The sequence below is a fragment of the Gouania willdenowi genome, chromosome 24 (assembly GCF_900634775.1).
Source record: "Gouania willdenowi chromosome 24, fGouWil2.1, whole genome shotgun sequence".
NCBI lineage: Eukaryota > Metazoa > Chordata > Actinopteri > Blenniiformes > Gobiesocidae > Gouania > Gouania willdenowi.
Genome location: NC_041066.1, coordinates 19,814,238 through 19,841,666, shown reverse-complemented (window position 1 = coordinate 19,841,666; position 27,429 = coordinate 19,814,238). Strand labels below are relative to the sequence as shown.

General features: G+C 39.9%; 1 protein-coding gene across 2 annotated transcripts in view; it reads right to left on the bottom strand.

The window, feature by feature from the left end:
• fut8b (fucosyltransferase 8b (alpha (1,6) fucosyltransferase)) overlaps positions 1-27,429 on the bottom strand; it is a 116,791-nt gene that overhangs the window by 39,930 nt on the left and 49,432 nt on the right. Inside the window, exons 2-4 of one of the 2 annotated variants that reach the window (XM_028440054.1) lie at positions 14,721-15,258; positions 2,458-2,576; positions 1,341-1,503 (exon numbers count right to left, since the gene is read on the bottom strand). In XM_028440054.1, the coding sequence (XP_028295855.1) occupies positions 1,341-1,503; positions 2,458-2,576; positions 14,721-14,923 (485 nt within the window). In that variant the 5' untranslated portion in view covers positions 14,924-15,258. The remainder of the gene's footprint in view (positions 1-1,340; positions 1,504-2,457; positions 2,577-14,720; positions 15,259-27,429) is intronic. The other variant, XM_028440055.1, reaches the window with a different exon arrangement.

Here is a 27,429-nt window from a genome sequence, read left to right as displayed (position 1 = left end):
AATGGCTTGCTTTAAATGTTCCGTAGAAGCCACGAAGAAGAGAAAAAGAGCTCCGGTTGCATGTAAATACAGGCAACCAGGATCGGACTGCTGCTTTGAGCTCTTGGCGTGACACCATCACACATGCTGCGTTCACACCGAATGCATCTTCTGCGGCACCGGACGCATCTGCCCCATTTCGCTTCATACGCACGTCTGAAGTGAAGCCACGCCTACCAGCGACACATTCAACTCGGTGAGTTTCACTGCCTGCTGAAGCGAGGAGCTGCGCTCCTTTTTCTCCTCTCATAAACATAAACCACCAGTGAAAAAAGCCGGTGTGAGTAGCAGCTAATGCTATCCTAGCTCAGTGCTGACTTTCAAAGATAAAAACTACAGAGATAACTTTTACCTGCTACCTGCTACTACCACCTCCTCGCTGATTCTCCTCCACGCCAAATCCTTCCTAGTACGGTCCCGGTTATAAAGGCCGTGTCATTCAGCTCCAGGTGGTCACACACAGCTTCTACTCCATGGTTGAATGGGTGAACAGACCAATGTCCGTGCTGACGGCCTGACGTCACCGTCAACAAAGACTATGATTGGCTTTCGTCATGCGAAACAGAAGTTCAATATTTTCAACTCTTGCGGATGTGCAGATATGCGTAAAATCGGGAGCGTGCTCGCACGGCCAATGCACTTGACGTGCGGACCGCACCGCACCCCCGCACAGGAAAGATTTCGCATCTGGGACGCATCTATCCATTGACTTTGTATGATATCTGGACGTACAGACATTTTGTGACGCATCCGGTCTGAACGCAGCATTATACTGCTGCTCTGAGCAGAAAAATTGGCTAAAAGCAGTCAAGAGTGGGAAAAATGGGCAAAATAAAGGAAACAGGTGGTATGTAATAGAAAAAAGTGGGCAAAATGAGCCTAATGAGCAAAATGTGGCAAAAAAAATGTGAAAAGGGCAAAAATGTGGAACAAAAAGAAAAGGAAAGGTTTTCATTGAGCAAAAGGTAGCTTATTTGGATTAAAAGTGGTAAAACATGGTTAAAGAAAGGACAAAAATTGAATATAAGTGTCAAGAAGAACTTGCAAAAATGGACAAAAAAATAGGAAACAAGGGATATTTTTTGGCAAAAGGAAGTAAAAATCTGAAAAAAGTGTCAAATGTTGAAAAGGGGCCAAAATGGGACATAACAAGTTGCAAAATGGCCAAAGAAAATGAACAGGAGACTGAAAGGGCCAGGGCTGAATTCTTGTCCCAGTCAGAAAGGTTACAGTTTTTTTCTTTTTTTAACTGAGCTTTTGGAGAAATAAAAAAAAACATTTGTTCCAGAACTTGTGCTCACCTTTCCTGGTGTCCCAGGTCCTGCAGGAGCGTGTCGGCGTACTTCTGCCTCTCGCTGGGCTCGATATTGGCCAATTTCTTTACCTCGCTGCGAACAAAGTACCAGAATTCTTTGACGCCGTTCTCCACTCGTCTCCGCAGCTCCTCCTGAGTGGGGCCGGGGCCTGCGGAGAATAAAGTGGGCTAAGAGAGGACGGCAGACAAAAAAAAACCTCTTCGACAGCTAACAAAACATGTCAAAAGACACTCAGCCGGCGTGACATTTGCATGAGTATATCATTGAAAAAGAAAGAATCGATGACACGAACATCAAAGCCTCTCTTTGGGAATATAGCCAGAGGTAAAGGAAGGTGGCAAACACTGCCAGGAGGTTTAAAAAAAAAAAAAAAAAGCAAGACTATACTGCAAAAAACCATGAAAACTTTGCTCTGTCCCTAGATGTATCTTTGACCTCATTAGAAAAACTTGATCTGTGTCTTTTTTTGAATTTTTTTATTCCACCCGAGTCAAACAATGTGGGGCAACCCACTCAGATCATGCTGCTCTGGATTTTGTAGAGAGAAGAAAAAAGAAAAAACACAGGGGAAAGGAAGGATGGCCTCAAGTGGGAGGCGAAAATAATGGTGAAGATAGAAAAGCTCTTTTTTTATTTTTTACCTTTACATCTCACATTCTCTCTTCTCTCTATACTTCCTCTCTAATGGAAATAAGCTGCAGGGTATTTTTAGCTTTTTCTTCTCCTGCAGCAAAGATGGAAAAACGGAGCCTGTGTTGCCCTCCGAGCCGACACGTCGTTCTCTCCCGTTTCTTTTTGTGCGCGTCTCTTTGTGTCAACGATAGAACCCAGGATGTAGACACAATGCTTCCTCTTTCCTTCACACATTTCCCAGCACACCCAACGGCATTCCCTGACTTGGACCAGTGATTTAGTGGCAAATACACATAAGACTCTTTGCTTTGTCAACAGGTTTACTGCTGGACTACAATTAGATTCTCCCTAAAGGAGGAAAAAACCCTATATAGTCAGCCCACACTGCTTAGAAATCAGTTTTTCTGTATTTCTCAGTTCTGTGCAGAAGATTTCAATGCAACCTTTGTGGTGGCCTCGCCCACCTTACCGTCTCCAGTGAGTTTCTGGAAGCTGTGGATCTTCTGTTTTGCTCTGGTAAGCTGATCCTCCAAGGAGCGCAGCCTCCCAGCTGCCAAGGAGCCAGCTTCTACTTGACCTTCAGGTATCCTGGAGGAACAAAACGAGGAGAACAAAAACTAAGCATGGAGGAGGCAAAGAAGCTGTGACAGCTCCTCTCTAGTTATTCCATCTCTATGCATTTAAGGCCCTACTGTCTCGTTTGTGCTTAACCCTCCTATTATCCTGAAATATTACCAACACATTTGACCCTTTGGGGTCAATCTGACCTCATTGGTGTTCCTCTGGGTGCAATATGTGTTCAGCACATTGAAAAAATATCATCATGATAATTTTACGCTTAATCAATTGTACCCAAATTAGGAAAAGTCATGAAATAAAAAATCAACAATTATTTTTTGAATGATAGACATTGAACATTAACATATTTAGAACAACGTACTTGAAATTGTCTTTTTTCCTCATACGAAGGAATCAGTCATATTTGTTTGGTGGAAAACCTGCTTTTATTAAGCAAATAAAGGAACTTCCTACATTTCCACAATCAGAAATATCAACAGACCAGATTGTTTGAGGGAAATAATGTGACCACCTCACCTCGCTGTTTTAAATTTAAAATGTTCAATGCCTGATGGTGCTGATGATGACTTAAAATGCTTTTCTCAAGAAGAACCTCATTTTAAAAGTTATTGCCATTTTTTTTTTAAACTTTTATCCCTAAATACTAACGTTATTTATCAAGAAGGTCAAATATCTTTATTACAGTGACACTAATGTTGAACTTGAACCATATCATGCGTGTCTATAGACGGGACACTGACTTCCTCCTCCTCGCACGGTGACGTAGGGCCAGAGGACGGCCCGCCCTCCTCCCAACCACTCCGTAGCCGAGCTCATGCTGCTTTATAACCACGAGACAGAGCGTGGGGGTGGGGCGCTCGCCGGTACATACATAGACTGTAGAAAATACATACATAGCACTGCGCGAAGGACGCTGAAATGTCCACCTTTGTGGGCGTGTCTGTTTACATGTCAATCACGGCAAAGAGCTTCCTGGAGGCGTGGCTTCTCCAGCTCAGTGCCGCGTCAAATTCATCATCAAAGTGGGAACGCGTCATCAAATTGGAGTGAGGTGTTTGGGCTCATCCTGTAGTAAGAAAGGAGTAAATCACCATCTACAGTAACTAACAATTGAGGGAATCATTGAAAAAAACACTTCGGGCATGTGTATGAAGCCCTAATAGCACTTTATGATGTTTAAAGCACAGAAAAGTTGATTTAGCGTAACATGGGCCCTTTAAGAAAACAAACTAGAAATGATTCTAACCCCAACAAGTTTTAAACAAGTTAAATAAAACTTGTAGTGTACAAACTCAGTTTGAATGTCTGCTCTTGAAATCTGCAGTATAAATTTTACAGATGAGGCTGCCAGTTTGTGTATACATCACTAAAAACTTGCTGCCTTGTCCTTGTTTATCACTAGTGAGCTCAGAAGTTTGTACGGCTTTCTCTGTTCATTTATCCTTGAAGCTTATCCAAAAAAACTGAAGCTAGATTATTTACTGTCAGTGTGAGATCATATCACATGTATAATTTGAATTTAAAAAAAGTGTAAAAAAAAAAAACCCCCAAAACAAAACATGTTCTATATTAGAGTAAAGACTAGTGGCTTGTGTTTTGTAGGGCTTAAATAAAATTACTGAACTGTGGAAAATGATGTATTTGTGATTTACAGATGATCATAACACTTTCAAGCTAAATTAACTGACCACTCTAAAAAGCCAAAATACATCAACACTGTTTATCAATATCATCATGATAACGTGAACATATTTTTGTTATTTATTCATGGCCATTGGCCACAGTAATGATTACTGCAATTACTTTATGCTGTGTTAGTCCTGCTGTGAATTTTGATGGTTATTGTGGGGAAACAAGTCCAAATATGCGTATTGTTTGAGGATAGACACAGGTTGCAAACAACTGCTTTATATGTTTTCATCCATAAAGGATGAAAACACAAATTAGTTCAATGGGTTTTGTGAGTGTGTGTGTGTGTGTTTTTTTTTCCTCATAAAATGTGATTACTCAGGAGAGAGCTGGGCTCAAATGCACAAAAGCAAACAGCATCCCCATCTAATTTAGTGTGAGTGTGTACATATGTGCATGGAGGCATATTTTCGGTGTTTTCGTCTTCTATTTGTCTCTAATGAATGCAAATGAATGCAGTTTTTTAATCTCTATGTCAGTGAACTATGAGCAACTAAATCATGCATGTAATAAAAAACAAATTTAGCACTGTGGTGAACTCAGAACCGTCAAAAATCAGCCAAGAGAAGAAGAACTGCCAATCATGATTTACAAAAATCAATTCTTTTACATAAATGAATCAAAACTGGGGACTGGGATTGGGGTTGGTAAATAGGGAAACGAGTGATAGCCTGCAAAGGGCGTGTTAATGAATCACCAAGGCATGCAAACTCAATTTGCTCCCAAAGTGAGGAACATCAGTTGCTGGCAGGCATAGAGAAAGATGCAACTTTTAAAGTCACAAACAGCACGTCTTGCTGCACAGATCACCCCTTTGGAGTTAAAACACGGGTCCCCCATGAAACCTTGGCCTCCCACTTCACTGAGCACCAGCTGGGAACTGAACTTCAATGTCAAGAATTCTCAGTAGTAAAAACAGGACGGCCTGACTTCTGAACTACCGGTGTATGCATGGCCAACAACACCTCAACTTTTGTGCATCAGTAGCTGTGTTTCCATTAACCTTGGAAATGTAAAAAATGAAAATAGCGCAATAAAAACTGGTAATAGAAACACCTGAATTAAAAAAAAAACACTTAAACATTGCTAAAAAGTTTTTACGATTTCATGAGGAGGAATTTCAGACATTTCGCTTTTGAAATGTGCCGCAAAAGTATAATAGAAACACTTTTTCCGCAAATACTCGTCACAGAACATGACATACAAGGTCACATGACGTGCCGTACCTGATCACATGACCACTTCTCTCAGAGAAAACATGGCACAGTACGTGTGGACACAAAAGGAGACAGAAGCTGCATTTCCATTACCCTTGGAAATGTCCAAAATCTAAATAGTGCAATAAAAACTGGCAATGGAAACACCTGAATTTTGAAAAAACACTTAAATATCGCTGAAAGATGTTTTTGCTTTCATGGCTAGGTATTTAAGGCGTTTTGATATTGAAATGTGTCACAAAAGCGCTATGGAAATACTTTTATCGCAATTACTCATCACAGATTGTAATGTACCTCGTCACATGACCACTTCTCTCAAACAAAACACAGCATGGCATGTGTAAACAGAAGAGGAGACAGAGACATTTTTTAGCATTACAGTAGTCCCTCGTTTATCGTGGGGGTTATGTTCTAAAGAGTCACACTGCTGGCAATCACACATTGATGCCAAATGCATCTTTGTTGACGTCAGGCCGTCAACACCCGGAGCTGTATGACACGGCCTTTATAACCGGGACCGGACTAAGAAGGATTTGGCGTGGAGGAGAATCAGCGAGGAGGTGGTAGTAGCAGGTAAAAGTTCTCTCTGTAGCACTGAGCGGGATGAGTCCGTTGTTAGTCAGGATGATATGTGAAATATAGCTGATAATTGAGGGTTTTTACATAGAAGCATGAGATTTGGCACATGTCAAGATCATGTTCATAGGATAAGATTTTATGAGCCACTCGAAATTTAGTCCGCATGAGCTTTGGTGGCTATTTTCCAAAATGGCCACCAAATACACACAGGCCTCGGAGAGTATTGGTCATGATGAAACAATAATTCTACTCATTCAAATCGCACTGTTTAATACTAATATATGCAAATAGTGTGTACAATCATACCAACAAAAATGCTGAGTCAGCAAAATGTTTTCCTATGGACAGAGTCTAGATATGTGCCCAATGTCACGCTTCCATGTAAAAACCCACAACTGTTACATAATTCTGCCCGACTATGTGGCAACATTCAAAAGCAGGTCTTCATTTCAAGCAGCTTTTCTTCAAGGATCCTGTGTGGAGCCCCTTTCAGCTTTCTGACCCAAATGTGTTGAAAGGAGACCCAGGTGGATTTCCTCTAAAAGCATCTCCTCATTATGTTTACCTCTTTTGGTCACTTTAAACTGGATCAAAGAAGCTTTCCCAAGAGGCTACACCTTAGCTTTCTTCTCAATGTGAGGAAGCAGGTGAGACCATGTCGCAGCAAATGAAACCACTCAGGCTGTGTTGGAAATGGCACACAGTATATACTCATTGAGTTTGTAGTGCATAGCATGGTCTATTATACACTAAAAGTATGGTGAGGGGAATTAGGATGATGACCGTTCCCACTAAAGTTTACTTCCAAGTTTCCCAAGATGCATTTCGAACCTACAACAAAAAAAACAAGAATCACACTGAGGCTAAATATCTCAGTTAATTCTCCAAAAGTGATAGTTCTGAAAGCATTTTGTGCCGACATTTTGAAGATTTTTGAAGACTTGCCATTGTGCTACTGACTAACTTCTGATTAACTTCAAAACAAAAGCCCTATTTACAAAAGCGTTAAAAACTAATGGAAGACAAGAAGAGATGCTTTTGTTTTGAAAAAGGGGATGTTTGACTTTTAGCTTGAAGCCGGTTCCAGGATGATTTTACGTTCCTATCACTACGGATGGGCAACATATCTTGATTCAAGATATATCAAGTTTTCTATTTTGACAATATAAAAAATGACAATATCGCCTATATCGAGATATATATATATATATATATATATATATATATATTTTTTTTTTTTTACTTGTTTTTATCTATACAATCACAGACAACAAATTACATCATACAAGTATCTTATAATATTTATAGAATACAGTCAAACAATGTCCATATTTCTGCGATATATATTATAGCTTTTTTGTAATAAAATACTCGTTTTAGGAGTCACTGCTTTTGTTACTTGTCAGAACATAAAAAGCAAAGTTAAATGTATTTCTGAGTGCGCAGTGTTAGCTTATCGCGTTACCATTGCATGTATCTTTTGGAGGCAGATTGGTAAAATATTGCTCATATCTCCACTCTGAGAAGCTCATCCTGCTCTCGCAATGACTTGCCACGATTAGCGCAGGTTATTTACACAAAGACACGCCGACAATGTTTCTTCTTCTTCTGTTTATACCGTGGTTGGCCCGGCTTACCGCCAAAAAATGTAGCGCCACTGTAAACAGAAAGTATACTGCAGCTAGTTAAGTAACGGACAATTGCACCATATTGTCATGGTAACTGTGTTTATTTCTTTAAAAGATATTGAGTTAGAGTACAAGTTACTGTCAAAAGTAACGTTGTGGCGGTAACGCATTCCAAATTACTGCTCAGCACTGTGAGCAAATCAAGCCTGTTCAACACTAGGATGTGTCAGTGGATGTTAAATCTGCCAAACAATCAGCAGCATCTAAACCCCACAGACGCACGCAGGAAATGTGAAAACATCCCGATAGCATCTCCTGAGGATCAGAAGCGAAGACAAGGCAAGGCAGCCAAACTCAACAGTGTCTTAATCAAACAATACAGCAGCAGTAAAAAAAACTTTGAGTCAGGGGAGGTGAGCAGCACAACAGGGGGGGGGAATATAGCACTGAGTGATAGACAAGCTATGAAGGAAAGAGGCACTGAGTGCTGAGCAGCAAAGTGGGTGAGGTTCAGTACACAACTCAGCTTTCCCTCTCAAGTGAAGCCCCAGCTGCGGCTCTGCTAGCATGGACACGTGCACTCTGTGACCCTGGAACTGAGACGCCCACAAGGTGATCCATGGCGGGTGGAGCAGTTTGAACAGCAGGGTCCAGGGAGGGCACTGAAGCACTGGCATTAATGCAGGGGGTGTAATTTAATAAACTCTGCTTGACTTCAAAGAAAACCTGCTGACCTGGAAATGTATGTCCATGGATGGTAATGTAAAGGACTCTGAAGTTTAGATGGACAAAAAGGCTGCATCAACATAGGATTATAATGTTTGTCGTTTAACTGAGACGTGCCAGGGATCAGAATGACATGCTCTGGTCATAAGTGGGAACGCTGCGCCTCCAGCCACTTGACTTCAATAAGTCAAGCTAATAAACCACAGGAATGTAGCGGAAAGAACGGAGAGTAAACACAAGGAAAATGTGAATTTATGTCCAGAAGAAAACTCCCCAAGTACGAACTGCTCCACATAGGTGAGGGACATGGTTCTTTGTATCAAATCAGATTTTCTTTTCTGGCTCCACAGGATTCATGGTAAATCTATGGCATTACATATCCTAATTTCATGTAAACTGATTGTGAATGCTGCATTCCACCCTCTCATGCACCATAGCCTCAGTAGCTTCACTGTAAAACAGTTCCTGCCCTAAGCAAACACAAATGTGCCGATCATACACAGTGACAACAATAGGAATGGTGCTTAGCTTCTCATGCTGAGCTGCGGTGAAGACTGGGTCAATAGGACAACGGTCATAAATGCAATGGTGTGAGACTACAAATGATTTACAATGAAATGTTATGAATGAATACATGTTTCTTTGCTCAAAAGTAAAATAAGTTTAAAGCTGAAATCCATGGTGTAGGCCTAAAGAAATCAAAAATTATTTGCTCGAAAAAGAATGTAAAAGGTTAAAATTGTTTTAATCTCCATCACAAACATTCTGATAGACATTTTCAGAAAGTTCTGTGCATTGCATTGTAGGATGTAGAGTCCCAAATGCATGGAGATGTTAGAATCTCGTGTTTCTTTCCCAAACAAGGAGAACAGTGATTCACATGACACCATTTTTGTTCTAGTAGATTCCCAGTATTCGCTGTGATATCACCTCACTTCTTCTTCTTTTACTTTTTCTGACACTTTACTTGGATTTGTAAGAACCTTCCCGAAATGCAATTTCATGAAATTTGGTGAAAACATTAATGTGTGTTTTTTTATGCCATTTTAGCACTCGTTAGTGCCACCAAGCATTTGTAACTTTCCACTGGTTTGAACTAGCTGGATGGCATTCTGTAGGTATATGCAGTGGACCGTGACTAGCAAAAATAGAAATTGGACCTATAACCTAAATCCATCAGGAAGTCTGCAATTTTGAATTTAGCGGGTCAAATTTGGCACTTTTTCTCAATTTTTGGCCAAACTACACAGTCTTTGAAAGCAAACTCCTCCTAGATCGTTCATAACAGTGATTTTCTTTTGACACAATTTTAGTTCTAGTATGTACTCAGTATTAGCTGTGATATCACCGCACTCCGCGAGACATCCGTGTAAACCTAAAAATAAACAACCTCCATTGTTTTGCCAACTTTCAGACTCTGTAAACACCAGGAATTTGTCCGGAAGTCACTTTGGCAGAGTTTTTAAGGCCAAACACAAGGACACTTCTATGCATCCAACTTTAGGACTCCATATCCCACAATGCAATGTGAAAAAATGTCAACAAATCGAGTCTTAAAACAAACTTTCGTTCACCAATTTTTATTTGTTGATCTATGAAGCCTAGCCTACACTATTTCTTTATCTGAATTTTAACTGAACCCAAAAGTAGTTATTGTCTAGCAAATGCACATATTTCTACAGTACCATATGCCATCAAGTTATACTACTTAAAACTAAAGAAAAGTTTTGTGAGTGTCAGAAAGAGATACTGTATGAGACGAACTTGTACTAGAATGTATCTCTTAGATAAAACAGTCAAACACACTGAGAGGAGCTACAAGGACGTTAGAGAATGATTCAAGGCTAATGGTCAGTGGCCTAAACCTTTATAGGCATTCTTACTGAAGCATAGAAAACCAATTTGTGTCCATCCTGCCTTTGTCGCTATCAGTCAAAGATTAGGGTCACATGCTGCTGTGTATGCAAAAACGTCTTTGTGACCTCTGTTTTAACCGACAGGGCACACTACCCAGAGTTGCAGCTCTGGGCTTAATGAAATCCTAATAATCGAATAATTTGTACAAGTATGCCACTCTGCTTGGGACTTCTTTTATGGGATATTGTCCAACAGAGGAAATCTTATTCTGTTGGCACCGAGGAGGGCCGAAATAACATATAGAGCAGATTAAGGCAATGACTGTGGTCTCTGCAGCCTCTATGTCCTCATTTTTCATTTCCTCCTTGCCGCTTTTTACTTAGTGCAGTACTCATGCCATCCATCATGCTCCCATCCACTTCGCCCCCTTCTGCATTGTCCCTTCCTTGCTTTCATCCTTCTGCTGGCATGCCGAGGGAATCGATCAAGTCTTCATCGCTCAGCCCGTCTGTCACTCTCACCCCTCACTCGCTCTGATGTTGCACCGTCAGGCTGGTGCGTGTCATTGTCTCCACAGGAGCAGTGGCTTCATGTCCAATGTGAGTGACAGCCAGAGAGAGGGCGGAGCCAGACAGATGGAGCTACTCGACCCCATGATCGCCTCTCATTAAGGCTGCTGGGTGATTGGTCAGTTGACAGTCATTCAAGTCACACAGGAGCGGTTTGTATCAGTCATGGCTGGACTGACTATGGGAGGTCAGCCAAACTGTACTCACTTGGGTCAAAGGAAGCACTAATAAATTGATTAAATGATTGATTGCAACTGACAACCGCTTTTTATATAATAAAAAGAATTGCACCAAACTCTGGTCAAGACCATGTAATATAAATGTATTACAATTTTGGTGATCAAATTGACTCTCTTATTGACATTATTGGTTAAGTTTCACACATTGCATTGTGGGATGTGGAGTCCTGTAGATGGAAGCAAATGCAAATGTTTTTACTGATTTCTTGTGTTTGCGCCCAAAAACTCTGCCAAAGTGACTTCCCGACACATTTTTGGTGTTTTCGCCAACTGTAAGTTGCTGCAAAACTACATAATATTCATTTTGGAGCTTACGCAGAAACATATAAATCTGGCCAAAATTTTAATCCGTCTTGCAGAGTGAGGTGATATCATGGAACATAAAATCGTCATGGGGCTGGCTTCAAGCTAAAAGTCAAACATCCCCCTTTTTAAAACAAAAGCATCTCTAGCCTTCCATTGATTTTAGAAAATAAGGCTCTTGTTTTGAAGTTAACTGGAGGTTTTGTCAGTAGGGCAATGGTGGGTCTCTGAAAAAGTCTCTGAAATGTGTATATGCGAGTTTTATGGACCACATGAGCACATGTTGATATTCTACTTGGTCACTTTCTCACTTAAAATGCTTTGAATTGAATGAATTAATGGAGATATTTAGTCTCAGCGTGTTTCAGGTTTTTGTCGTCGGTTCAAAATGGATCTTGGGAAACTTGGAACTATACACCAGTGGGAACGCTCATCATCCTAATCATATGTATAGTGTATAGTAGACAGTATATACTCATTGAGTTTGTAGCGTATAGTGTAAAGGGTACCATTTCGAACAAAGCCATTGTCTTTATCTGTTTAAAAAAATAAAATCGTCTCCGGCAGCTTTCATTTTCACATGATAAGTTACGAATGCACCACATAACTAATTCTACACAACAATTGTTAATTGTAGGAAGATTGAATAATACACTTTTATTTTACCTCGGTTAACATTTAAAGCACTGATTGTGTTCCTCAGGTAAAAGTCAAAGATCCATGTTCATAGCGTCTATCTGGAGGGTGAGTTAAAGTTAGGTAGTCGATCAAAGAGTTAGTGAGCTGTTACGGAGTCAGTCACTCTGTGACAAGCAGCCAGCTGTAATCTGGCTTTCTGCCATTCCATGGTCAGCAGTTTGGTGAAGGGGTGGATTGATGAGAAGAAGCCAAGAAGGAGGTGAAAAAGGGAAGCAGTGTAGCAGGAATGACGGGCAGTTCACTAACCGCTTCTTTGCGTCTATTAGGGCTTTGTTGTAAAGACACAACAAAGTAAGATGAGGAGCTGCTGGGGTGTTCTCCTGGGCACAAAGACAAATTAAGGAGGACAAACAAACGCCTCTCACTTTCAATAGTTCATAAAGCTTAACCTTAGCGAGCCATTAGCCTGCTTTAGGCGTGCTGTGTCAGATACTTAGCCGGAGCTTAGATCGACTTGAGCAGGCTTGTCACACCGCAACAGTAAACAAGTGTGAAGGCCTCCGTCACAGATCAGTGACGGAATTCAATAACAAGCAGCATGCAGACTGGAGTGTGTGGGAAACATCTGGACACTGGTCAACAGAAAGCTGCAGTTGTTGCTTCTATACAATGGAGTCCATCTTTGTTATTGAGCCAGTTGAGAGTAATTACAAAAGCCTGATATGATCAGGGAGCAGCTGTCTCTGGCAACACGTGTTTGTATGTTTGCGTTCTCTCATGATGGCCTCACATCAAAGTGAATCAGAAAATATAGAGTTCTGGTTCCTGCACACCGATATATATCCATATTCAAAAATACAACTTTCCAGAGCAAATTTGAATGTGTGAGTAGAAACACAGGCAGCATGCTGAGATAAGAGCACAACCATCTGTCTCTCTAATAAACACGCTTTGGATGTGTGAGAGACACTGCAATGTTAATGGGCTTGTGAAATATGCAATTGTTTTCCCTAAAAAAAAAAAAAAAAACAAAAAAAAAAATCTGGTGAGGTTTGTAAGGGACTCGTAAAATATCTCACACATTGAAAACAACAGTTGGAAAGCTTTTCAAAGTGGACAATGGTCATTGTGAACCCAACACAGAGAGAATGTTGAAGTTGAGACCACAGTTTTGTCATGAGACAAAGAAACATTATTTAAAAAAAAACAGAAATTTCAACAGAAATAACAAATATGTGCATCTGTCTGTGAGTGTGTACTTACGTAAATGAAGAAAAAACTACGGTATGTAAATCAGAAAGTGATCAGTTCAACAAGCTGCTTTCCATTTTTCTTCTGTATGCTGTGTAAATTTTGCTTTATTTTACCAACAGTCACATATTCCTAAAACGTTCAAAAATTTGTATGCAATAATGACATTTTGCTAGCAAATGAAAGCAAAACATCACGGTGCACTTGAACACGTCAGCCTCATCTCACTGATGTATTAACAAATATCTAGAGCAGCGCTCATCGGTGTCTTAAAGTATTTATCTTTGGAATAAACTTTTCCAACACAAACACACCATAACTGAGCACACTAACTAAACATAAGTCCACCATGTTCTTTTTGTTCTTTCACTCATTTAGACAAAAGTTTTTCAGGAGAAGTACTTTGATCAATTATGGCATCTGCTGATCGCTTTGATGTTTCCCTGACTTCCGTAAAATAATTCCAGTAAGTTCTTTTTGTCTTCTTTTTGAATAATATGTTCAGGTTTCATTTATTCACACAAATGTTTTTCAGGAATAATCACTTCCTGCAAGTTTTTGCAACTTACGATTAATCCAAAACTAACCAAAATCTGACCATAAAAAGATAATTCAGGATTCTACCAAACCTGATCAAAAAAGCAGGCTCTGGTCTTCAACCAGCTAACTCTGCTAAGATAAGATAAGATACCATTTATTGATCAATTTTATTCTATTGTTCTGACTGTGTCCTTTCATGTCATTTCAGGACATTCCACGCAATTAGGTATAAAAAAATTCTGAAATTTTTACCAATTGTTACGTGATTATTCAATAGGCACACAGTACATTTATTGATTTTCAATATTTGCGAGTGGTAAAATAGCCCTATATTTGGGGTCGAAAATAAAAATTAAAAAGTTGCATGAGGAAAAACTGTTTTATATCCCAAGAAAGAGTAATTTTTATGTTATAAATTAAAAGATTCCCACATGGGGGCCAATGAAAATTGTAAAAAAAGATTTTTTCAGATTTCAAGAGATCAAGAACCAATGCATACATCTGACTAATCATTAGTGATGTGAACAGTCTATGTACATAGCTCAAAGCTGTTCAAATTACAGGGAGCTGAGTCATATGCCAAGTTGTTTACTGAAGGCCCAAACATGTTTAGAGCCAGAAACTCAGACATGTGGTGTAGTTCCTGTGATATTGGAAGCTGAAAATGGAAGAAAAATAAGAACTCACGAAAATCAACACATACCCCCCCTCACTATACCCCCCCCTCACTACTGGCCATATCTCAAAAGGTATTCATCCTCTTAAAATAAAAACGTACAGTGTGCCTATTGAATAATCACAGAACAATTGGTAAAAAATTCTGAATTTTTTAAGACTGAAGTGCATGTGACATGGAATGACCCTATTGCGGTAAACACTTGAAGTTGTTTAGTGGAAATGTTTTACTTGTTGTTACCTGAGTGATTCTGCCATGCGTCGCAGGTCTTCATTCTGCTGCTTGAGTCGCTCTAGTTTGGCCAGAATTTTGGAAAGTTCCCTACTGGATCGCTCTGGATGATCGCTGTCCCTCACTAAGTGACCGCCGATGTAGAAGAGTAGCGTGCCCCAGGCCAGTAGCACCAGGGTAATCCAACGCCAGGAACCCGCCCAAGGCCGCATGTTGCCACTCGCTGTGCCCCTGTACTGCCACCGACCTGCTTGCCGGATGTGCACGCACACTTGGTATGCGCCGTCACCACAGATGCCACGACGCCAGCTCTGGCATCGGCATCTCTGCGGGGGTGGGAATTGGCAGGAAGAGCAGGAGATTGCGTTGAGTGTCTCTCTGATGGATCCAGTGGCGCGTTCCTGTGTGCTAAAGCATGGCTTGCACACTCACGAAGGCTGCCGCCCAATGAAAGTCTTCCTTCTCGCACGGTATGACAAGCTTATCCAAATCACTTTTTTCCCCCGTCCGTTCAGCCCCCGCTGGAGTCTTTTATTCACATTGCAACCTGTGGAGACAACACAAGACGTGGTAGTTAGTTTTGCTTTGATTTGCAAATGCTTTAAATCTGTTGGCAAAACATAAGCAAATAAAGAATCGCTGAAGATCTTAGGGAGGCGAGTAGTTAGCTTGACAGACAAAGTAGTGCTGAAGAGCGGAGCGGAGCGTAGCTTAAGACAGACTGGGGCGAAAAGAGATACGGAGCACAGAGGAGAGCAGACAGCCACTGTACCACTGACTGATCCCGACATAACCCTGCATCAGCAGCCCGCAACAGCGATCCCAATGACACTGCAATTTATATCTACATCCTGATGTGGAGTCCCTACACTGTACTGCAGTGCTGAGGCAGGATCTTATGATGCTCTTTGAACGATTTACCTGCTGCACATTTCACACACACACTCGCACTCATAATCCATCTCTCCTTAAGAGATCCTTCCCTTTTTCTCACCACTTCAAATATACCGCATCACCATCACAGCCCACATCTCCTTCACCTGTGGTTACAGCATATCTACACTAACATTTATTGGACTTCTTTAGAGGCTTCTAGCTCTCACAAAAGTTTTCTTTAGTCATTTATCCATCAACTGAGTTCCCATCACCATCCCAGTAACTTGAGAGACAGGATGCAACATTGTCAAGGTGATACAGTCAGGTAACAGAGCAGGAGGAAGGAAGGAAGAGGAAAAAAATATATATATCAAAAATCCCTGGATCATCACTTTCTTTAGTGCAAAAGCAGCAGGGGGAGAATGTGATGGACACGAGATGGGTTTCTGAGAAACCTTTGCTGTCATCTCTCCAAACAAAAGCCCTACCACGCAACTGAGACTAGTCCTGTGATGAGATGAAGACTGGCAGATGTGTGTGTGCGCTTGTCACATGTGTGCACGCTATCATCTCCGAGTGCGTAGTACCACGTTGCACGAGAATAACGCCAACCATCTTGCAGTGGGAGAAAGATGATTGACGTTTCCGATGTTTTTTCAAGACGATTGCTGATGTTTCTGCCGGGGTTCACCTGTCAACTATCTCATTATATTTATAACAGCAACAATTGGACACGCAGAACATACAGTGGGGCAAAAGAATATTTGGCAGCCACTGATTTTGTAAGTTGTTCCACTCAAAAACAGTGTCCCTACCGCTTCAGTCAAATTAAATTCAAGACTTTTTAATGCCATTTGAAATTGAATTTAAGACCAACTTCCTGCAAACATAATTTGGGGGAAAAAACATATCAGTTACATAGGGTCAGGGTTAATTTTTTCCAGTGTCTAGTGCAGACGTGCAACTGGCGGCCCCCAAAGTAAACGCACAAAAATACACAAAATGACAATAAAATACACACAAAAAACCGACTAAAAATATTAAAATAACTCAAAAATACTTGATGACTAGTACAAAAATAGTCATCTTGTATTACCAAAAGAACAACAAAAATACAAAAAATAAAAACAAGTAAACAAAGCTATTCAGCTATGCTACAAACATGATGCGCATCTGAGTTCCACTGCAACCATGTTAGGGCTGCATGATTATGGTCAAAAAGATTATCACAATCATTTTGATCAATATTGTAATCCCAATTATTTATCATATTAGGGAAAAATCTGTATTTTTATTGCACTACTTTTAAACAATGTGTGTACAGTTTACAGAGCAATGATGAGCTTTAAAATGGAATTATAATTCAAAAAACTTAAAAAATTACGGAATCCAAGATTTTAAAATGTACCAAAATTCTTGCGTAAAATAAGTATTTGGCACCTATACACAAGCAAGAATTCTGGTTCTCACAAACCTGTTACCTGTATTAATGGCACCTGTTTGAATCCGTTATCTGTATTAATAGCACCTGTTTGAACCCGTTACCGGTATTAATGGCACCTGTTTGAACTCGTTATCTGTATGAAAGACACCTGTCCACACCTTCAAACAGACTCCAACCTCCACCATGGCCAAGACCAGAGAGCTGACACCAAGGACAAAATTGTACACCTGCACAGGACTGGGATGAGCCAATCTACACACACACACACACACTGGACACAAAAAAGTGCAAATGATTCTCATCCTTTTTACTGAGTGATGTAATGTAGGATCATTGAAATGTGCACAGACGCTGGTCCTCCTGTTGTGACTAACCTGGTCTGACACCACGGTAGCTCCTCTTTATGCATGCAGCGCATAGATGTGCTGAGTTGTGTTTCATTATGAAAAATAAGAGCTGCTAGAGGGGAAGCACTCTGCCAGCTAATGTACAACTGGGACTTGACTAAAAGCCAGGCTACATACACACTTGTCACTGTGTTTGAGGAACCATAATGAGGTTTGTGTGCAGTAGACTAAAACACTAAATACTGCACTGCTGAATGGGATGACCTGCAGCTGCCAAATTGGACATGAGAAAATGTATGGTTACTCTGAAAAGTAACCCAATGCGTGAATTAAACTTTACAGGAAGGAGTAACACTTTCTGGGACATTAACTAGTCAATATTGTTAATAAGAGGATAAACAATGAAACATGGCGTAAGTTACAACAAAAATGAGAATTGAATGGAAGACATTTCAATTTTGGAACACACACTCATCTACTTTGACCCATATCCTCATTGTCAATACAGTTACATCATCCTGAATATAGTGTAGATTATAGCCCTATAATTAGTATATGTGAAAATGAGCCCCAGTGTTTTATGTCCAACTTTATGTGACCAGACTAATCAAAAATTACTGTTCGTTTATAACAGACTGATATTATTCCAGTAGGCCAAATACGAACCAGTTTGATCTCAAGTGGCTGTAGATTGTAAGTGCCCTAGTTTGCACAAATTCACGTATACAAGATGTATAAATTACGTATGGCACTAAGTGCATGATCTTCACTTAAATTTAATTGATTTTGTGATCAAATTCTATTTAAGTTTGTGAAATTTTGTGCTATAATTTGAAGAAAATTACAGAATTTTGGAAAAATTTTGTTCTTTCAACAATTTCCAATTAAAACACATGGGAAAACTGTGAGCCTTTGAAAGTGTTCTGGGGTTTCATTGAATTTGTGTATTTGGAGGGGCTGAGATATATACAAAGGAATTAGTTGGCAATTTACACAAAGATCCATCATTTTTACTTTGTCTTGTGGGCCAAATGGGATGCTCTAAAAAGGCTAGTTTTGGCCCCCGAGCCTTGTGTTTGACACAAGTGGTTAAGAAGCACAACAGAGCCATGGGAATTACAGCTCAAAAGATTCTTGGAGTTATTTGACAACCAAAGTTCAACTGAATTTAGTGAACTTGGTCTCAATAGTTTTGGCAATCAACTATTGAAAGAGACGATGTTTCCTGAAACGGAACAAGAACGTCTTGGAAAATTGTGTTTATATTAAACCAATTGTTGAGTTTAGGTTGTTAAAGCGAGGGTGGAACTATGGTAGTCTTATTAACAAGAGTCTACATTGATTGAGTAAAACTAGGATCAACTTGTTTAGAAAGCTGGAGTTCTATTCTATTCCTGTCGAAGCAAAATATTGTAACAAGATTATACTCTCAAGAAGAGGATAAAAAAACCTGCTAGATTACTCTTGAAGAGTAGACCAACTCAAAATGAAACTACTGATACTTCGCATCATGACTATTATCGCTTCCAGAAAATGTAAAAAAAAAAAAGTGGTGAAACATCTTTTATAACTAAAATGTTTCTCCTTTATCTGGCTGCATAGATTGACTCTGGCTGTGATGAAGGACAACCCACTGTTTCAGATTGCTGGGCTGTATGATCATACAAATGAAGACACTTTAATATTTAGCCTGAATAAAAAGAAAATGTAACCTTCGAATTATACGGAACTAGAACTCATTCTACTGTTAAGCAGCATCAGAGTAGCTAGGGCAAGTGCAGGAGAGTACTGGGTTTGCTTAGCATGTGCCCTTGAGTCAAACGGATGGGTACATAAATAATGGAAATTATAATAACATCTTTTAAATAAATAAAGTGTCCTCACTGAAGCTCAATCATTTCTAGGTTGGGGCGTATGCTGACGGTGATTTTTAAAAAGTGGTCCTCTACCTTATTCTGCGTATATACCCCCAAGTCTACTGGTAACATGATTGCCAGGTCTTAGCTACAGCGGACCAAATGAATTATTGGTCAGCTTATTCACTGCTGCTCAATAAGGGGAAAGAAAAAGTAGGCCACCTGTCTACACAACCCTGTGACTTGCTGCCCAGTCCTTCTTCGCGCCCTTGCATTTAATGGTTCTGCATTGCCCTTAAAGGCAAGGCAAGGGATTGGTGTGATGCATGAGGTGGAGCAGAGACAGACAAGCTGCACTGTCACTATATATCCCTCTGCTGCAACTACATGGAAGAATCCCAGGGGCTGGAGTAGATGACCAGCTTTCATTCTGGCTGGTGATTCTTCAGAGCGACACAGGCCGCAGCAGAGGTCATCCATCAACAGCTTCCGGTCTCCAGACAATAAGATGAGGTCTACTGCTGAATTATGCATGGGTATCGGCAAGGGGCGGCTTCAATTACACAGGCACCAATTTGAGGACACGGGAAAGAGAATGAGAATGTTTTAAATATATTCAGTGTCACTCATCATTTATCCATTGGTGCTTGTCCAGCCTTTACAGCCAGTGCTGCCCAAAGATTATATGAAACATAGCTGCAAAACAAAATATGACATCGAGCAGCAGGAAAACATACAGGTACAAAATAACACAAACAAAATGTATAACAGCACTGAAAGATGCCAGAGGGCTTAAATGAAAGTGGAAAAAGCTGTTTAAACATTCATAGCTGTGATGCAGGGATATCTTTTTGACAGAAAATCAGACTGAGGACGGAACTGCAAATGTATTTGTTTGGTAAATGGCATAGTTTTCAGTATTACTTTAGATTGTACACAACATATCACCTGTGGCAAAAAGGTTGCTATGGAAACACCCGTGGCCCAGGTGTTACATAGCCTTGCCCGTGAGTGCATGCCATGAGTCAACCTGGCTGACATATGACGTACACCCTCACAAACATATAAGAGAGCGCTGAATATTTCATGAGCTGTTGTTTACTTCACAACATTCCAAAGCTGAATGTGCAAGAGTCCATTAAGTTGAGACTAAAAGGCTGAGGAAGCCTGGCATGGTTTCAAATGTGGGGGAAAGAAGAAAAATGATGAAGCATGAGTCAGGAGACTAAAGGGCACAATGCCAAAAAGTAAATGTACATTTGCATGAAAATGCAATTGTTGGATTCCTCAGTGTATGAGCACAAAGTTACAGTGGGTACGGAAAGTATTCAGACCCCTTTAAATTTTTTACTCTTTGTTTCATTGCAGCCATTTGCTAAAATCAAAAAAGTTATTTTTATTTCTCATTAATGTACACTCAGCACCCCATCTTGACAGAAAAAAACAGAAATGTAGAAATCTTTGCAAATTTATAAAAAAATAAGTAACTGAAATATCACACTGATTGTGTTAAATGGGTATGCACATAGTATTGTCTTAAATCAATCAAAGACTTTCTGATATTGGGAAATATTGTACTGATGTCAAAACAGTCGATGTACTGTATCGTCATGAAACTGGGGATCGGTTTCAGATCTGTGTCTTGTACACTATCTGATACCTTTACTAACTGTTCACTGCCTAATCATACCTTTGTGATTAAATCTTAGGGAAGTGACAAAATGATAGCCTACCCTACAAGGTTTTACCAGTGGAAGATCCTACGTTGACACTATACGCGTAAGCACAACCACTCACACCCTGGTAGTTACACACACACAGACACACACAAAGCTAGCCAAGAGGGGTTGGTGGGTGCAAGCAGTTAATGAAAACAAATGTTTCATTTGAATGTGATGAGCAGTTAATTTCACCAATCATTTATCAGCATCTTTGTCCAAATGAAAGACTTGCCGAGGCCAGAGTAAACCCCATTAGTGGAGGTAGATCTTGGGGCACAGATGTGGTCAAGGACAGCAGTGTAAATTTACCGTGCCAGTGATGATGATAAACGGCCTCTGAAATGATGTTTGCTATGTTGTGTGTGTGAGGCGGAGATGACAAAAGAGCCAAAGTCAATGTCACTCACGCGTATGGAAACAGGTGGACGCTCGCCGAGAAAACAGTGTCAGCCAGACTAAACTACTGAAAGAAAGAACCTTAGCCGATCCTTCGTACTAAATAATCAACACTATAGGGGCTCCGGACCGAGGTCTGCATTATTTTTTACTTTGAGCTGTATCGCTGCTAGATTCCACACAGACACACACACACACACACACACACACATCTTTACGTTCCGTTTCGGCTTCTTTTTCTATAATGAGTCCCAATGATGGCTGACCTTTCACAGCCTGGAGTAGTAAGGATGAAGCTAAAAGATGAGGGCAGCTAGGGAACGTATTTGAGCAGTCGTGACCCCATATAGAGGATGCCAACCTTCATTCAGTCACTTCAAAGTGGCTTAATGAGCGACCAAATACACCAGAGACTGAAAGGACAGGGTGTAGGAGAAGAATCAGAAACTCAAGTAAAAACAAAAAGGGGAAGAACGAGGAGCACAATATGGATTCTCCTCATATAACAATCAAACATTTCTTACCAGACTTTGAAGTGACATTCCTCCCATTGATAATGCCATCTACTCACAGTCAGACGGGAAAGAAAATAAGCCTATCCGACATTGCTTGTGTTCAGTTACCAAATTCCACAGTGAAATGATCTGCTCTGTAACTACAGTTCAGTCTGGCCAGAAACTAAAGAGCAAGTATCTAAAAAACAACTAAAAACTACTGTGGCGACAAAAGAGAGGACATTGTTTGAGGTTGAAGCCAGCATTTTGGAAACACCACGAGCCAGAAAATGAAACAGTAGGAGAACATTGTTTGGATTTCCCATTTCAATTCCCTCAAATAGAAGCCCTGGTCGACAAGAACAAGGGCTGAGCAGTCTTTTTACTCTGTGCAATAAGCTGCATTCTCACACCCTCAGCCCTGAACACTTCCGTGCTCACTCATCTTCAGAAACAGAGTTTACCATTAGAGTTTATTATACTCTGGCTTAGGGGCAAGTGCTGCACTCTCTCACCAAAGCCAAGGCACTAATGATATAGTAGGAAGTGGGGACAGCAGGAAAACATAGCTATTATAGATCCACTGCTCTCTGCTAGACTTATTTAATATGTATTTCACTTTTAGCCTCTTAATTTGGGACTTTCATATATCTTGCTGTAAAAACAAACAGAATTTACCTCATTGTGGGTTCATTGATCAATTCTCTTTTTTTAGCACTAATAAATCTTGTTTAAATAATTATAACAAAAAATTGGGAGAGTTTGAAAACGTCAATAACTCAAGAGGGAAAATGTCTGTGTCACAGCACACTTAGTTCTCATTGGAGGTGGCACTTGACACCCTTTATGTAATAGTCACAGTTAACGTTCTTAGCTTACTGATTGACTCATTCCTCATTTTATCTGAGGTCGAGGGCGCGACCTAACCAAAAACTTTGCATTTGACGTGCAGTCTCTTTTGTATTCTCTTGGTGCATCTTGCACCCTCTTTAACCTTTTTTGCTAGCAGTTTGAACATTTGTTAACTGCTTGTGAAGTTTAAACCTGCAGTTTTATAAATGTGCATTCAATTCTTAAATCTATTCCTTCCCTGCTTTGACGTTTGAGTTCTTGTTTTCCTCTTCCCTCTCCAGGTGCTCAATTTTCCTTTCTGCACTCCATACAAAATGCATGCGAGATAAGAAGAGCACTGTATCACCCATAGCTGCATCCGGTCTGTTTGACTTGGTTCTGAGAGAAACTGGCAATAGACATAAATAAATGTAGCATCCAACATCAAAATTAATAATTGATAAGTAGAGATGGGTATTGTTGAGCTCTGGCCTTGCCTCACTGCATCTTTGTGATTGTTCCACTGTCCTTGTCTCAACTCTCTGCTTCACTGCCTTCTGCTTTATTCTAACGTTAGCCTCCCTCTTTCCAGCTTTCCTCACCATTTCAGATTTTTGTTTGAGCTTGACATTTAAACGCCAACCAATTGGGACCAGCTTAGAACAGACTTGAGTAAGCTTGCACTAAATTTTCCATTTAACTGCACCGCTTTGGGTTGAGATTGTCAAAGAAATGGTAAAATACATAGATTCCTTCCTAATGATGAGAAATTATTTAACATTTGGAGATTAGAGGTAGCCGGTTACGGAAGAACGAGCAGAATATATGACTGATCATTTCTGTTTTTGCACACACAACAATCCCCACTATTCTGCTCTTGCCTTTGTAGTTGCTAGAGTCTTGCTTTTATTCTGTTCTTCATAGCCACAGCCTGCATGCATCATAACACAAGCTGTATTATATTGACAGAAGTTTTCGTCCCCGTCAGGTTGCATTTTCTGCCTGGGGTCTGTGCTCGCTTGTTCGCCTGAATTCTCCTGCTTCTAGCCTGCGTTTGTCCGTCTGTGTCTGCAGAGCCTATTACCTTCCACTTGAATGCCCATCCCACTCGATATGGCCTGTTTAAAGGTCTTTTGTAGTTTTAATATAGAGTGTGTAATGGTTTTCCTATAAGTGGAACTTTGGTGTGAGCAGATTGTTTTTGCTCTGCTGATTGATCTTTGTTGATATGTCTCGTGTCGACGATTATCTGAAGGGTTTATTCTCGTGTTCCACTAAAACTGTCCTATTATCAGGCTTTAGTGTTTCTTCTTTACTGGAGACTTGCATCAAACGTGTTGTTTTTGAAGTAAAACTGACAATTTCATGCTGCAGAGTAAACTGCAGCCTGTGGTTTTCCTTCTGTGGTCTTTAGGAATCAAACGCCTTCTTTTAAACACACGCATACTTGACCCTAAAATGTTGCATATTCCTCCAGAGAGAAAAGAAAAATGTCAAATAACAAATTCTTCCTTCACCCCAACATAATTAGATATCCTAGAGTGAATGACGGGTTACACAAACCTGTTAACCAGTTTGACCCCCAGAGATACAGCTTCTCTCTTTGGCCTCCATTACAGAACATATGCCAATACCATGTGACACGAAAGCAGAAGAAAATATATTACACAACAATTTCCTCAGTAATGCTGTTATAGAGCCTTTTCAGATAATGAAAAGACTTGGACTAAACAGGAACAGACTGATTTCAACCAACCCAAAGGGTGTCATTGGGCAAGGCACTTTACCCACATTGCCTTGCATGAATGGGTATGAATTGTGCATGAATGCTAGTGGTGGTTGGAGGAGCCATGGGTGCGAAATGTGGCTGCTGTCAGTAATAGCTTACCACCACCGCTATGACTGGTGTGAATTAATAATGGTTTGTGTAACACACTTTAAGTCTCCTCAAAAAACTTGCTATATAAATCCAAGCCATTATAGATGATACTTCCAAGAAAATAAAAATTCTCCAGTTTCACAGTTAAACTAAAATCAACTGAAATGTATCATGTATCACAAACTTCATAGCAAACAATGTATTTATTTGTTGTGTGAAAACGGGGGTAGTGAATGAGCAAGAAAAGATCTTCTGGAAAGGTTGAGTTTGAACATTTTAAGACACGTAAACATGTTATTTAACATTTAAATGCCACAAAGTCAGTTTTTGGGGAATTGTATTTTTAACATACCATAAAAACAAATGAATCACTCATGTTCCGCCATCTGTTTTTCACCAACTCTTGATTATCCTATGAACTCATTGTGCCCAGACTAGGCTCAAGAGTACCCAAGGTTTGGTTAGTTTATTAGTACTATAGTCCAGATTTGGATCTTCTACCTCAAACAGGAGTAGATTTTTGGTAGATTCAAGGCCGCCCAAATTCCAAGGAGGGGTACATTTTTCTGCTTCTGTAAAACTCTCTGATGCCCAAGCTAATGTCCATTGCACCTTGTGTGTATCACAGCTGTGTAAAGCTAGAGTGGATGTTTAAAATGAGATTTGTAAGTCTGAAAGTGAAGAGAGAGGCTAAGCACTTTTTCCACTGCTGACAAAAACGATGTGATCCAATGTGGAGCAGCTGCAACCTTGTTTCAATAAAACAAAAACAACAAGGATGAATTCGGAGGCGCCTGCACTGTGACAGGGAGATTTGTACACTCCTTGATGTCGCTCTGAGATAATACAAGTCGAATATATTGCGTGTTAGATGTGTCAACAAATGATATATGTCATATTGTATGTGCATGATGTCAAATGTGTTAAACATCATTGCTGAATCTTGTCTAGACAACACAAAGATGTCCATCAATCTCTCTTTGGGAAGGAAACAACTTCTCGCTGTGTATCGTTGTGCGGTGATTGGGTTTTTATGACGCAGCATATTTTTCAAAAGGCTATTTTCTGAGTGTGTAACCAGTGTCTGCATACAGCTGTCATGTGTCTGGTAAAAGCCGTGTGATTGACACTCATTGATGGAGATTAATTATGCTGTTCTCACATAGGGACTGACCGAGACAAAGGAAGGACATCCCACTGTTTGATGACATCTATTTATCATGGATCTGTACAACAAACTTACTTTCATCCACTCTTTTCACTTGCTTTGAAATAGTAACTGCTGAAACCGAGGAGAAATTCCCTACTACAATACCCACTGGGAGATAATCAAATCAGGAATGCATGAGAATTAATTTGCATAACTTTCTATTGGATGGTGAACGAGAATAATTAAATTATACTGAAATGATCCATTTGTACAAGCACAATCGATATTGCATTTACTACAGTGTTTTTCCTTCCACCTTGATTTCGTTGAAATAGGCTTAAAGTGCAGGAATATCTGACCCCATGCAAAGCCAATGTCCACATGAAGTTAAATCTTGCTAAAAGCACTTAAAAAAAAAAAGGAAGAAGCAGATGACAGACGGAGCAGATGAGAGACTTGGCTGAGGGAGTGCCTAGTTGCAAGCACTGTGGATGTTATTAATGACGCCTCGCAAAATATGGGAGTAAATCTGCAATCCTCCATTAGAAATTCAGACTATGACCCTGAGCTATGACAGAGATTAGTCAACTAATGAAATGATGAAGATAAAACACTTGAATCCCCTGTAATACACTCACAATGTGCTAAAAGTCTTGACTGAATTTGACTTTGTATTTTTCTCTGGGCTCTCTCGCCCAGATCTTGGCAATGTAGCAGTTAATCACAAAGATGAGTAACAAAATCCTCCCTCTACAGGTAATCTACCCCCTCGGCACATATCCCCCCCCCCCCTTCCACTCCACATATCTCTACTCAACTCCAGCAAACCAAACACTGGCAGCTGATACATTTCAGCTTACCAGATCCTGCGCTTCTTGTTTAGATGTGTGCTTATAGGCATCAAGAAACCACAATTGTTGTAGCCAAATATTTATTCTCAACATGGACAACATTTTCCTCCATAGCCTTTCATGGTAACAAAGCAACCATTAGTGACAAAAATGGTATTATCTCCGCCAAGTAAGAAATATTTTCAACGACAATAATTTGTTTCTCTGTTAGCAAGATTACTTTGAAAGTACCGGTACTTCTGAAGTACCGATTATGACATTTTAGTTTCAAAATTACCCAACTGAGTTTCATCTGGAGTAGATCTGGACTGTGCATTTGAATGCAAATTTTCAAAAAAATATTGATTGCCCATGCATTTGGACCTATAACCCCGATAATAATGGAGATTCTTACAAGCATTTAAAGTGTGAATGATCCTGGTATCATGATCAGGATAATTGATCCAGATAACTGCCAATAACTGGCAAAGAGGAGATTTAGTACTTGGAGATTTACAGTACGCTCTCCGAGAACTGTTGTACATTATTTTTGCTTTATTAAAATTCAGTGGAAAAAATATTTTAAAAAAGTGATTAAAGCACGTGTGAGAAGAATACAGTACCTATAAACATTTACTTTCATAAGTAACATTAGATGTGGAAATATAATAGACCGTACGACCTTGAACAAAAGAACAAGAACAGTCTGAAAATGGATGGATAGAAACATAATGCATACAGTGCCTATCATAAATATTCACCCCCTTGGAGGATTTACCCTTCTATTGTTTTAATAAATAAATCAACTTTTTTTTTTTCTTTTTTTTAAATGAATTTTTCACTCAAAAATGTATTGGAAGAAAATGTTTAATGTCAAAACAGTAATAGGCTTCT